The sequence below is a fragment of the Geotrypetes seraphini genome, chromosome 17 (genome assembly GCF_902459505.1).
Source record: "Geotrypetes seraphini chromosome 17, aGeoSer1.1, whole genome shotgun sequence".
NCBI lineage: Eukaryota > Metazoa > Chordata > Amphibia > Gymnophiona > Dermophiidae > Geotrypetes > Geotrypetes seraphini.
In genome coordinates, this window is record NC_047100.1 from 26,311,375 (window position 1) to 26,325,742 (window position 14,368).

General features: G+C 41.0%; 1 protein-coding gene across 13 annotated transcripts in view; it reads right to left on the reverse strand.

Annotated features, from left to right (window-relative positions):
* FOXP1 (forkhead box P1) overlaps window positions 1–14,368 on the reverse strand; it is an 825,883-nt gene that overhangs the window by 39,678 nt on the left and 771,837 nt on the right. For all 13 annotated transcript variants that reach the window (XM_033926373.1, XM_033926372.1, XM_033926366.1 and 10 more), the window contains 3 exons: window positions 10,383–10,584; window positions 5,827–5,903; window positions 2,266–2,367 (listed from right to left, as the gene is read on the reverse strand). In XM_033926373.1, the coding sequence (XP_033782264.1) occupies window positions 2,266–2,367; window positions 5,827–5,903; window positions 10,383–10,584 (381 nt within the window). The remainder of the gene's footprint in view (window positions 1–2,265; window positions 2,368–5,826; window positions 5,904–10,382; window positions 10,585–14,368) is intronic.

The following is a 14,368-nucleotide window of genomic DNA, read 5'->3' on the forward strand; positions in this document are numbered from 1 at the left end:
TCAAACTACTAAGGCTTTCAGTAACCTCTCTTAAAATGGTTAAAATGTAAAAAATGGTGGTACAGTATAATCTCGTTATAACGGACTCGCTTATAATGGAATATCGTCTATAGCGGACGAGATCCGCTGGTCCCGGCCGTGTGCCTTTATGAACATGCAGAAAAGTACCGCGTATAGCGGACTCGCATAACATGAAATTTGATCCTCAGAGCCGCTTTTAGCTGTAGCTTTGTTCGGCTATAACAGACATGCAGGCTCCGCCTATAAGGCATGTGGCGTGCCAGTGATACAGTATCAAAATGCGTACATCACTAAAACATATGAAAGAAATGTAGCCCAGAAGAAAATGAGAGATTATTTCTATTTCCAGTACAGTGCGACATAATGCTTTAGAACATCTTTTCGTGTTCTGGTTTTGCAATCATTTCGTGCCATACCAGTGTTTTGCTGAGTTTTGTTATTGATGTTGCTGATATGCTTGTGCAGTGACTGTTGTTCATTGATTGAATGTTGTTTCAAGTTGACCTAAATAAAGTTTTTAAAAAAAATGCAACTCTGGATATAACGGATTCTGGATATAATGGACCGTTTTTCCAGGGCCCTTGAAGTCCGTTATAACGAGATTATACTGTATACCAATTTAAATAACTGTAACTGTATCCTGCCCTCAGTTAAAGCCGGCGAAAAAAAAATCCCTTGCCGAAATGAATTTTCAACATAAAACGAGTCACATATCATCCCTTTGAAATTCACCACAACAATGCAGAGGTACAAAAGTATCTTCTCTGCGACAAGGAACCCCAGTGTATCTTTGGGGAAGACTGCAGCTCTGTGCAGGCAGCCCATATACTCAGCCTATTAATCTACTCTACACCTTCACTGATTTAAAAGTTCATTTTGGTTTATTATTTTGTCTGCCTAACTATAGAGACCATCATAATGCATCCATTGAAAAACTTTCCAAAATATTGCCTTTTCATTTAGGGCCCCTTTTACGAAGCCATGTTAGGCTTTTTTTTATCGCCGGCCACGACAGTATAAGCTTCGTCGCTTATAGGAATTCTATGATCATTGGAGCGAAGACCGCTGCAGCCGGCAATAAAAAAGCCCTTAAGCAGCTTCGTAAGAAAAGGGGTGCAATCAGCTGAAATCTAGGGACGTGCACAGTCAAAACCAAGTTTGGCTAATCTGTTTTAAACAAAGATTTTTGCAATAATTCATGTTTCTCCACACACTGTTGATGTTTGCATCCCTTGTACGCATGCACACGCAAATTGACCGCAGGCGCACGACTGGGTTTTGTATAAATGGTGCCGTTAGGTGCCCTAATTGCCACTGCTTAGCAACACCCATGTTCAGGATAGGTGCATAACTTTTTTTTATTTTTAATTGCCTTGATCAACGTGGTAATTGACCGTGCAGGTTTTCAGCCAATTTAAAAAAAAAAAAGAATTTTAAGAGTTTGGCGCCGAACTGTTAGGTAGCGACACCTAAGTGGAGGCGCCTTCTTACGTTTAATGATGCCTATGTTAAAAAGTAGGTGTGGTCATGGGCAGAGAATAAGGCGTGATTGAACTAGGCATCCGACATAGGTGCTGTCAAATTAGACGCGTGAAAAGCTGGCCTAATGAAGTGGTATCTATGCCTAGGATGCCTAGCAAACCTAAGTCCGCTAGGCACCACTAGGCGTGATTTTATAAATGGCACCGTTTTTTTTTATTGACAACTGCACCGAGCTGCGCCTACAATATAGGCACCATTTATTGAATCTGGCATGTTAATGCTGTCATGTAAGAGCGCATGAGGGATATCAAGTGTACTTTAACTTTTCTAAGCACCCAAATGTGTGGTCATGAATCTACACTCCTATCAACTTGCTCAGGAACAGGTCAACCAGGAATCTCTGGACATGGCAGCTATGGTCGAAGATCTATTCTAAAAGAACAAAGTCTGTGCGTGACAAATTAGAAAAGCTATACATCCTGTAGGGATGTATCTGTCCTCCTTACTATGTATCTTCCAGCTGTGATCTAAGGATTTAGTTCTAGGAGGAGCTGCAAATGAATGGGGGAGGGGAGGGGGGACATCAGCAGGGAGCCGCAAGTCGGGATCAAGGCCTCAGACTGTTATTTAAAAGTCAAAACATTTTCTTCCTGCCAAATATTAAACTATTTTGATCAATAAAGACACTTTGTAAAGAAACTACCGGTGCAGTTTTATGAATGCATACTGTTACAAGCCTGTATAGTTGACATAAAAACCTACCTTCCATGTTGCCGCATTGCGTCTGAAGTAGGCAAACATCCGTGTGAACCAATTATAAATTTCATTTAGTGTTAGCTGCTTTTCTGGCGATTCAAGAATAGCCTATAAAAGAGCAATGCAAAAATTATTTGAAGCTAGAACTCGTACTCCTAGTAGACTTTTAAGTTGGGTTTCCAAAAACCTCTAAACAATATTGAACAATTCCAATGTCTATTTGTGCTTGCAATAGCTGAAGCATTTTAACAAGGATTTGGAAGAGAGAAGAACATGAGGTGGAGAACATGACAAATGTCAGTATTTGTGGTCCAAATGAGCTAGAGGAAGCCAGATAATCGGTCCGTAGACAGTGGCAAACAAAATAATAAAGCAAACGCGGACAGATCAAAATAGCAGTTTAATCAAGACTAAGGGCTCCTTTTACTAAGCTGCGATAGAGATTTTAGCACGTGCTGAATTGCCACACGCGCTAGACACTAATGCCAGCATTGAGTTCTAGCTGCATAGCGCGGGTTTAGCGCGTGCTAAAATTCTGCATGCTAAATTATACCGTCATCGCAGTATGTCATACTCAGTAAGGAACGTACCTCAAACACCCGTACTACGGGTCACACCCCGAGTTTTTCTGGGCTCATGAGTAATATCATTGATACTTGATCCTTAAAAAATTTTAATAATAAATTTTAATAATCAACTCAACCACATTCCCCATGCACACCACTCTAAAATACTGGGAATGACGATTGACAGGTGCTGTACCATGCAACCACAAATCAACAAAATAATACAGAAATCCTTTGCAATCATGAGAAACCTAAGACAAGTGCCAAAATTCTTTGACAAAACTCAATTCCGGATCCTAGTTCAAGCCCTAATGCTGGATCTACTAGACTATTGTAACATTCTCTATCTACCCTGCCCTGCGACCATGATTAAACAACTGCAAACAATCCAGAACACAGCCCTGAGACTCATCTACCCTCTGAGAAAACATGACCACATCACCGAGGCGTACCTCCACTCACACTGGCTACCAATCCAAGCAAGAATACAATTCAAGTTCTACTGTCTTCTATTTAAAACCATGAACGGAAACAGCCCAATATACCTAAACAACCGTCTAATTCGAACCACCTCAACCAGATAAAGGAGAACCCACGCTCCATTCACATACCCCCCAATCAGAGAAGACAAACGGAAAAAAACGGTATAATGGCCTCCTGGCCACACAGGCAGCGAGATTAAACCGCCAATTCTCTACTTTGCTGACTACAGAACATTTAGAAAAGAAATAAAACCATACTATTAAAAAAATCCCTGATACCCAACAATCGAAACCAACCTAATGCCTCCCCACTCTCTAAAACAAGCTAACGCCACAAGAACCACCTCATCTCTATGAACCAAGTTGACTACTCCCTAACTATTCTATAATTCCTCTGGAAATGGCCAGATAGATCCTTTTTGTAATCCGCCTTGAACCGCAAAGTTACGGTGGAATAGAAAATCACTAATGTAATGTAATGTAATATTTTTAACTTTTCAATTTAAGCGTATTAAGAACTATAATGAAGCGTTTCAAAAAAAGAAACACTTAGCTTAAGAGGACCTGATGGAGAGTCTGCCATTTTCACCAAGGCGGCCTCATACATCGTTATAGAATAGTGACTAAAGATACTTGTGTGAATTCCAATTATTGCCAGTTACTACTACTAGTACTACACTTCTCCCTCCGAATCTGCAGTTTCAGTATCTGCGGATTTGGTTATTCACAATTTTTTATTAAAAAAAAAAAGCTAATTCCGGACCTTTCCCATCTGCCTCCCTCCTGGCATCCCAGACCTTACCTAGTGGTCTAGTGGGCTTTTGGGGCAGGAGCGATCTTCCTACGCTCCCGCCCCATGCAGATCACTCATAGGAAATGGCTGTAGTGAGTTCCCGTTGAGGTCTCGAGAGATTATGGGAACTCACAGCAGCCATTTGCTATGAATAATCCGCATAGGGCAGGAGCGTAGGAAGATCGCTCCTGCCCCGAAAGCCCGCTAGACCACCAGGTAAGGTCTGGGATACCGGGAGGGAGGTGCGAAGTCTGGAATGAGGCGGGGGTGGGTCAGAACTGGCCGAAAACCTATTTGCGATTTTTCACACTTCGCGGTCCAGCTCTGCACCCAACCCCCGTGAATTTCGAGGGAGAAGTGTATTAATTATTTCTTTACTGCTACCAGACATATGCAGCGCTGTACAGAGTCACAAAGAAGAAAACAGTCCCTGCTCGAAAGAGCTTACAATCTAAACAGCCAAGACAGACAAACAGGATGTCATGGATACAGTTAAGGGGAGCGGTTAATCAGCTGGCTGGGTTGATGGGCAGAGAAGTAGGGTTAAGTGTTTAAGGCTATATTGAAAAGGTGGGTTTTCAGTCTGCTTTTAAACAAGGGAAGGGAAGGGGCTTGGCTGGCAAACTCGGGTAATTTATTCCAGGCATAGGGGGCAGCTAGATGAAAGGAACAAAGCCTGGAATTGGCAGTGGAGGAGATGGGTAACGCTAAGAGTGACTTATCTGAGGAATGGAGTTCTCTGGGAGGTGTATAAGGAGAGAGAAGAGAGGAGAGAGATCAGATTCATTAAGTAATTAACTTCTGCACACAAATTAGGTACGCACCCAAATTTTTGTGCAAGCAGTTTTCAACACTACGGAATTAGGGGGATGGTGTATATAATACCATAAACGACATGTCACTTAGCGTTCTTATTAACTTTGACGTCATGTCACTAAGAGGCGTGAGAGCATGCTTACCCATAGGCAGGCACACTAATGCCGGCCTTATGCTAGCATTCTATAAGAGAACCATGGCGCCAAGATGCCGTTATTGAACTAGAGCTAAGTGCCTGGCATTGGGGCACCTAGTCTGAGGCACTGATTTATAAAATTGGCCTTCATGGCTTTTACCAGCCTGACAATATTTACAAGAGCAAGGATTTCTAGGACAATCCAAGAGGAGGACTTCAGAACAACAAGAGCCGGTCTTCAAGCTTCTTGTTACACAGTTCAGTGGCTAAAATTCAAACTGGAATTAGCTGTTTTGAGGTTTTATTTCTGTTTCCTCACAGAAGTATTAATTTATCAGCCATTCATAAAAGAGAATCAAAGAGAAATGCAAAACACTCCACCAGCTGATTAAAGCTCAGTAATTATTTAGTGCTCAGATTAATTCCAGGGATCAGAGATTACTGTAGCTTGTGATAATTGACTTGCCATCTTTAAACAGGCCCGTTTTCACTGTTGTGTGAAATGAATTTCCCAATAATCGCACTGCATTGTAATGCGTAATCAAAAGCAATTATATACTGCTGCTTTAAAAATTCTTACGGCAAAAGGTTTGCGTTTGCTTAAGAACTGATTGTAAGCATCAATTATAAACACACAACAGATTTCTATAGCTCAAATTTATGAGCATCAATGCTTCTAGCAACCAAGTTTCAGTTTAATAGACAGAGAAGAACATGCTAAACATTTTAATAGCAGCTAACAAGCTACGGACTGATTTTAGGGGTTTTACTCACCTGCCTAATTAAGGATGCATATGTAAATGGTGGTCTGACTTCAGCATTCTTGTAAAACTCTTGATTTTGGGCAATATCTGTTAAACAAGGTTTTTAAAGAATTACTTCCATTGCCTTTGAAAATAAGCATCGCCCCCCCCCCCTACTCCCAACCTTTCCTCCACACAAAACTGAATATAGGCACAATAGAAAATGTAGCATTTGACTGGCACGGCCCATGATACGATTATCTAGAATATGTATTTTACAGGAATCTTTTTTGGTATGCTGTCATAGGGTAAGAAATGCACAAGGAACTGAGGGCCCCTTTTGCAAAACCGTGGTAGCGATGTTCCTGCGGCAAATGTACTGAAGCCCATTCCGTTCCTATGGGCTTCAGTGCCGCAGGAGAAATGCTATAGCGGCTTTGTCAAAGAGGCCCTAAACTTCAAAACATACAGTATATAGCAGTGGGGAGCCACCAGCCAGTTGGAGGTTTTCGGGATAGCCCTAATGCATGTGCATGAGAGAGATTTGCATATAATGGAGGTGACAGACATGCAAATCTGTCCCATTCATATCCTCAAAACCCGACTGGCTGGTGGTTCCCCCCAGGACAGGGTTACGAACCACCGCTATATGAGAACTAGGGTGTCCAAATTCAGACCTTGATGGCTGCTAACAGGTTGGGTTTTGGGGCTAATAATAACACTAATAATAAATTTATTTATATACCTCAATACCTTACTTTGCAATAAAAGGTAAGAACTGTAAAAACTCAGCGAAATTTACACCACAAAACACAGTACATCCGGCAGCTTTTTTTTTTTTTTACGACACAACACGTAAAACCATCTACTCAGTAGTTACATAGAAACATAGAAATAGATGGCAGATAAGGGCCACGGCCCATCTAGTCTGCCCACCCCAATGACCCTCCCTATCTATCTCTGCGAATAGATCCCACATGTCTATCCCATTTGGCCTTAAAATCAGGCACGCTGCTGGCCTCAATGACCTGAAGTAGAAGACTATTCCAGCGATCACCCTTTCAGTGAAGAAGAACTTCCTAGTGTCACCGTGCAGTTTCCCGCCCCTGATTTTCCACGGATGCCCCCTTGTTGCCGAGGGACCCTTGAAAAAGAAGATATCTTCTTCCACCTCGATGCGGCCCGTGAGATACTTGAATGTCTCGATCATGTCTCCCCTCTCTCTGCGTTCCTCAAGTGAGTAGAGCTGTAACTTCCCTAGCCGCTCCTCGTATGGGAGATCCTTGAGTCCCGAGACCATCCGGGTGGCTGCCTTAGTTGCGCCAACTCTTTGGAACGCACTTCCCCTTACCATACGGCGAGAAACTAATTAAAATAACTTTAAAATGAATCTTAAAACTTTTCTCTTTAAAGATGCTTATGAGATCTACGATTGATAATATGGGGGGGGGGATCACTATTAAATCAGTAAAGCTGCTTGCTCCAGTCAACCCCTTCCCCTCTTCCTTTTATTTTTTATATTGTATCCTTACCCTTTCTCCCCTCGTTTTATTTTTGTCTCAATAGTTACTTTTAGTTTTGTTTGTCATTCCCCTGATTTTTCACTATTTTTTTTTTTTACATTGTAAAAATGTTAACCGCTTTGGTTTGTAAAAGCAGTACCAATATCAATTCTTAGGCCCTGTTTTACTAAGGTGCTTTAACCTATTAGCGCGCGCTAATCAATTTAGTGCACGCTAAACACTAACGCGTATATGTTAGTCTATGGATGCTTTAGCATTTAGCGTGCACTAAATCAATTAGCGCACCTTAGTAAAAGAGGGTGTTAATAAACTTGAAACTACATTACCGTATATATAAAATATAACATTAAGAAATATACAGGAAATAAATCTGCATAAAGTGTTGACACGCATGCAAATTTCCCAGGCATTTTCATTAAGAACTTCCTAAACATCCAGCCTGTTTGCTGCCCTCAAGGAGTAGCTTCAGCAACCCTATACCATAGGAAACCTAGATATATGTAACATTCCCCCCAATACACACACTTTTACAAAACCGTAGCGCGATTTATAGCGCCATCTGTGACGGTAACAGCTAGGATGCTCATAGAATTCCTTTGAGCTTTGGAGCCACAGCCGACGTTAAAAACTGCGCTATGGTTTTGTAAAAAGGGGGGGGGGGAGGAGAGTTTTTTAAATTTACATTTATAACCTGCTTTAACAAACAGATGATTGAAGCAGTATCAACAAAAGAAATAAAAATCTACAAAATTCTGAGTGGAGTAGAACGGGTACCAGTAAATCGATTTTTTGCTCCCTCAAAAATTACAAAGACTAGGGGACACTCAATGAAGTTACAGGGAAATACTTTTAAAACCAATAGGAGGAAATATTTTTTCACTCAGAGAATAGTTAAGCTCTGGAATGCGTTGCCAGAGAATGTGGTAAGAGTGGATAGCTTAGCTGGTTTTAAAAAAGGTTTGGACACCGAAAATCTCCACGACTGAGTAGGGAAATACGTAGCTTTATTTGGCACCGAAAATCTCCACGACTCTCCCAAACTTTATTGTGGGCAGCCAGGGAGGTAGGGGGGAGAGGGTTACCTAATTTGGTGTGGTATTATCAAGCGGCACAAATAAAATTAGTGCTAGACTGGGAAATAGGGGAATATAAAAGTGGGATACGCCTGGAACAACTAAATAGTAAAGAGGAACCCTTGAAAGATAAGTTATGGTCCTCTGGATCGCTGAGCGGATGGGTTCAGAGCATATCAAATCCTTATGTGCAACACTTGGCACGACTATGGAATCAAATGCGAAAACAGATGGGAAGTGGGGCAATGGTCTCATCATTGGCCTGTATAACTGCTGAATCTTTATTTCCAGCGGGCCGAGATAATCGAATTTTTCAAAGCTGGTTTCGAAAAGGGATCAGAGTATTTCGAGATCTGTTGGGGGTTGATGGCATTATGTCCTTTCCTACAATTCAGCAGAAATATAAATTAAAAGATGATGACTATTTTGCATACTTACAAATTAGACATTTTATGATGGCCCAGGGTTGGGGGTCAGGGCGGCACACTGAAAAGGAACCACTGGAAAATCTTTGGCTGGTGTTGCAGAGAGTTCCGAAACCTTTATCAGTGATATACCAATATAGGCGGGGATATCTACCTAATGCTTACTCTTTTCGGAAACGATGGGAGAAGGACTTAGAGATTAGGATGTCGACTAAAGATTGGGAGACGGTCTGTAGGGAGACCTATAAAGCCTCTTCCTGTGCATTGATACAGGAGAATGCTTATAAGGTATTAACAAGATGGTACTATACACCAGACCGTTTACACAAAATGTATCCAGGTACATCTGAACTGTGTTGGAGATGTGGGTTGCAAGAGGGAACCTTTATGCATATTTGGTGGGAATGTGGGATCATTCAAGCCTTTTGGAAATATGTGTCTGGTCGTCTATCTGAATGTCTGGGTGAACGGGTGGAGGTGTCTCCTCAGACCTGCCTCTTGGGCTTATATAATGATAGGGGAACATTTTGGCAAACAAAAATTTTGAGATGGGGTTTGGCAGCAGCGAAATGTCTTATTGCCAATCATTGGAAGAATGCTGAAGCTCCTTCTCATACTGTATGGGTAAATAGATTGGTTTCGATAGGCAAGATGGAAATAGCCCTGGCCAAGAGGCGACATGTATATATTCCTTACTTGTCTACTTGGAATAAACTGGAGAACATCCTGGAGACCTTATAAGGGTTCTCCTAATGTTATTTGCATTACTGCCTGCCAGAAGAGTGTGGGGATCAAGAAGGGGGGGAATGGGGGACAATGATGATGAGACATTCGATTTTGTGGGAACAGTGGGGGTTCTTTACTGGGGTTGCTATGTGATAATACACAATGTTGTGTGTAGTAGGATTGACTGGTTATTTCACAGACATAGTTCAAATATTGAGTATACTTGATTTTCATAGCTTACGCTGTATAGTTGTTATTGTATCATTTCTACTACGTGTAAAACACAAAAGTTTTTTCAATAAAAATTTAAATATCAAAAAAAAAAAAAAAAAAAAAAAAAAAAAAAAGGTTTGGACAAGTTCCTGGAGGAAAAGTCCATAGTCTGTTATTGAGAAAGACATGGGGGAGGCCACTGCGTGCCCTGTATCGGTAGCATGGAATGTTGCTACTCCTTGGGTTTTGACCTGGATTGGCCACCCTGAGAATGGGCTACTGGGCTTGATGGTCCATTGGTCTGACCCAGTAAGGCTATTCTTATGTTCTTATTCTGGTACTTCTTCCGCCTTTCTTTGCCCATCTCTGCCCCCCCCTTAACAAAAGCATGTAGAAGTGTTTCAAAAAAGGTCTATAGTCTCTGATCTCGATCCCTGCTTACAGCCTAGGTAGATCCTCACGGGCTGAGTTACACCGTTCCTATTAAATAAGGAACTAGGAAGACTAGGGAACGTCCAATGAAGTCACCAGCCTAACACTGCCCTTAATTTTAGTCCAGATCCAATAAAAATGACCGCACTGTATGGGAGGGTGCTTGCAACTCTCGCTCTACTAATGGCTGCCTACCTGAGGAGATAGGCACGTTGTATTTGTCCGAGTACCGCCTCCTGATGGGCCCCACATTGTGGATGCTGGTAGTAGTGATGACAGAGGGTCCGTGCGTGACAGGAGTGATGGGTGTCGTCGGCGTAGTTGGCGTATGAGGTAAACTCTGTGGAGAAGCCTCGGATGCGGTCTTTGAAAGTGTGACATTCGATACCAGGTTCAGCTATTTAAAGGCAAAAAAAAATGAGGACAGATTACTTCAAATTGTTTAGAAAAATGACATTATTGTAGATAATTTTATGAAGGTTTTCCACGCATATAAACCACACATGCACATTAAAAACACACATGGAAATTGTACATTACTTTTCTGTAATCAGCCAATAATCATTCCCAAGGGGTCAATTTAGGCAGTCCAGAGGCGGAGTTTCAGTGTACATTTCTATTTCGTAAAATGAATGGGTACAAACCATAGAGCGACCAAAACGGAGTTTTTCAGTCTCGGTTAAAACCAAATCTGCTGAAACTGAAGCCAAAATTGGCCATTAGCATCGGGTTGGGCCTGGCCTGACCCCCGAATAGGACAGCCCTCGCTTCCTGGGTCTACTGTACAGCTGGTGCTCATGTGCCTAGTTGAGATGGGGAGAGGAGGAGTGGGTGCTCTTTCTGTTCAGGGTGGGAGAGAAGGAAGAAGTAGAAGCTTCTGTAAAGTTTCAATTTCAGCTGAAAATGCACAGGTAAGAGTAAATTTGTGCAAGGGGAACTTGTGTACCATTGGGCCTGTTCAGAAGACACACAGGCACCTCTGTTGCTTTTATACAGTGGTTACATTTTTTTTCTCTTCTCACGTAAGTGGCTTGTTATAAAATCAGGTTCAGAGATGATGCACCTAGTGTACTGCATGTGAGTCTGTGAAGCTCTGGGGCACCCACATTTTATCATCAGCTGTACTCGGTGCATAGAAAGATCTATGTGGACAGGTACTTAGAGAGAAATGACAAAGAAATGACTAGTAAAGGCCAGAAAAAAGGAGAAAGATGAATATCATGGGGGGGGGGAGGGGTGAAATGATAAGATGGCTGATCCATTGTCATGAATGCTGGTAATGTTGACTGTTTTCCAATCCCAGCAACTCACCACTGCGGTAACGAGCGCTCGAGACCCACGATTGACAAAATTTTGTTGTGTGGTCTTATATCCTGCCAAATTTTCAGTAAATGCAATTCAAGGCGGGTTACAATCTGAACGAATTACTAACCTGGAAGGTCCAGAATTGGTGAGCATGAGTGTCAGCTGTCTGACTTAGGAGACACGGTGCATGCAATCTCACCAAACATTTGGAGCATCAAAGCACAACTTCATTATGCTGCCCAGCTCAAAGACTTAAAAGAACAGACCTCGTCTATGTAATCTGTGGCTAGTGGGCTTGCTGGAAAGCACCCTTGAACAGAAATTGCCTTCATTGCTGGGGCATTGATTATAGCAGCAGAATTTCAGCTCACTACAAACGCAAGGCAGCTTTGTCTTAAGCACACGCACCACGTGGGATGGCAGCAGGGTGGCCGAGTAAAGCCGTGGTCATTTGTAATCAAGATCCATAACTAAATACATAAAGTGGAAATTTTGAAGGGCTTCAGATTAAAACGTGATTCTCTTCACTACGGCAGTCATCCAGTAAAAATCTTCCAGGATTTCTTGGCTGCTTTGCAATAGTGAAGTCAACACTTTCATCCTACTTGTATGTCTCAAGCAGATAGTAAGACTCACTTTATGCAATTGTACCCTACTATTTTGAAAGCTTATATAAACGGCACATGGTCTACATTTGAACTGGCAGATGAAGCCCAAAGATTTCTTAATACAATTAGTACAATGACTCAGGATTCTACCTGATTTTAATGATTTCAGAATAGTAACTGCTATTATGCCTTTTTCTCTCACATTGATATACATTTAAAAATGTTGAAATGTTCTTGGCTCTGTGACCCTGCCTCATTATGTAAGGTAACAGTTAAGACTCAAATTTCTTCTCATAATGTTATTTTTTTGCATACATTATTACATTTTGGATGCTTTCCTTGTGCTTGTTGTTGTATGGGACCGATGGGAAGTGGGGCCTTTTGCATCTTATCCTGATTTTTATCTTCCTGGTGATATGCTCAAGAAAGATATGAGGGTTCTGTTTCTTGGAATCAGTGGGTGGGAAGATGGTTTAGGTTGGAGGGGAAGGGCAGGAGAGGTCCTAGGATTTTGTGGGTTACCGTATTTTTCGGACCATAAGACGTACTTTTTCCAACCTCAGGCTGCCAGGTGATGATGGTCTGGAGGCTGAATTTTAAAGGTGTGATTATGATTTTTATGGGGTTGGGGGGGGGGCGGGCGGTGATCACTGGGGTAGTGTGTAGGGGTCTGTATTATGTGTTTGCAGTGCTTATCTGGTCACTTTAGGTGGGTTTTTGTGACTTAGAGAAACCAAAAAAGCACTGTAGAGAGATGATGATCCTGAAATAGACTTTAATTGAAGTTCCAAATGTACATAAAAAAAGCCAAGTTCCAAATAAACAATCCACATAAAAGGTATAAGCTCACATAAAAATCAAAAGGACCTAATAGGCTAGTGGCGCAGGATTCAACACGGTTCGCGTTTCGACAAGGTGTCTTCCTCAGGGGTCCTATGGATAATAAATTGTAATGGAGTGATATGTAAACAATGCAAGAAATACTGTGATGGTGAATGTGAAGATGTGTGACATGCACAGAAGATCTAATGTGAAAAAAAACTAGTGAACAGAAAAAAAGTTAGCGGCAGCTGGAAAAAATACTGTGAGAGAGTAGGTTTAATCAAAACAAACCATAGAATAAAGATTAAGAACGTCAGATAATATAAAGCAAGTGACCATATTGTGGAGCATGTGCAAAAATTATTAAGTGTATACAAAATCTATGTGGTGAACTAGATATGCAGTACATAAAAATGAAAAGGACAGGATAAAAGAATAGAAAAGAAAAGAAATAATATACGTGGAGAAACTAATTAATCCAAGGGAAACAAATTCAAAACATAAGCTACGCAAACTTATATATAAAGATTAGTGCTATAAAAGAGCCCTATATGATCTAAAAAACATTGTTATAATTAAAAACGTATTTATTTAATAAAATGTTTAAAATTAAACATATCGTTTCTAAAAAACAAAAAAAAAAGACATATGCTAAACACATCAATAAGATCAGAAATATACTGAACATTAAAAGTAAAGTTAAATCCTAAAATTATATAGATAAACTTGATGCATGTAAAACAAAAAAAACGTTCTAAATCCATACCATTTAAAAGAGATTGTTTTAAAAAACGGGAGATAAAGAAGCGCTAAACGGAGACATGGAAAGTGATAAGTGGAAGAGGTTCAGTATAAAAAAACCTACTCTCTCACAGTATTTTTTCCAGCTGTCGCTAACTTTTTTTCTGTTCACTAGTTTTTTTCACATTAGATCTTCTGTGCATGTCACACATCTTCACATTCACCATCACAGTATTTCTTGCATTGTTTACATATCACTCCATTACAATTTATTATCCATAGGACCCCTGAGGAAGACACCTTGTCGAAACACGGACCGTGTTGGGTCCTGCGCCATTAGCCTATTAGGTCCTATTTTTTCTTTTATGTGGACATACCTTTTATGTGGATTGTTTATTTGGAACTTGGCTTTTTTATGTACATTTGGAACTTCAATTAAAGTCCATTTCAGGATCATCGTCTCTCCACAGTGCTTTTTTGGTTTCTCTTGGACTTTTCTCTCTGTGGATTCCTTGGGGGTCAATTTTCTTTGGTTTGTGCTTTTTGTGACTTAGACCATGTTTTAAATGGTCTAAGTCTCAACGTCCAAGTTCCGTCTAGGCTCTGTTGTAAAACTTTCGGTTATACATGCTGTACAACTAAGTCTAAGCCTGCCCACATCCCCCCCAAATCCCGCCCTCGACACTCCTTCTGAAATGCTCCATT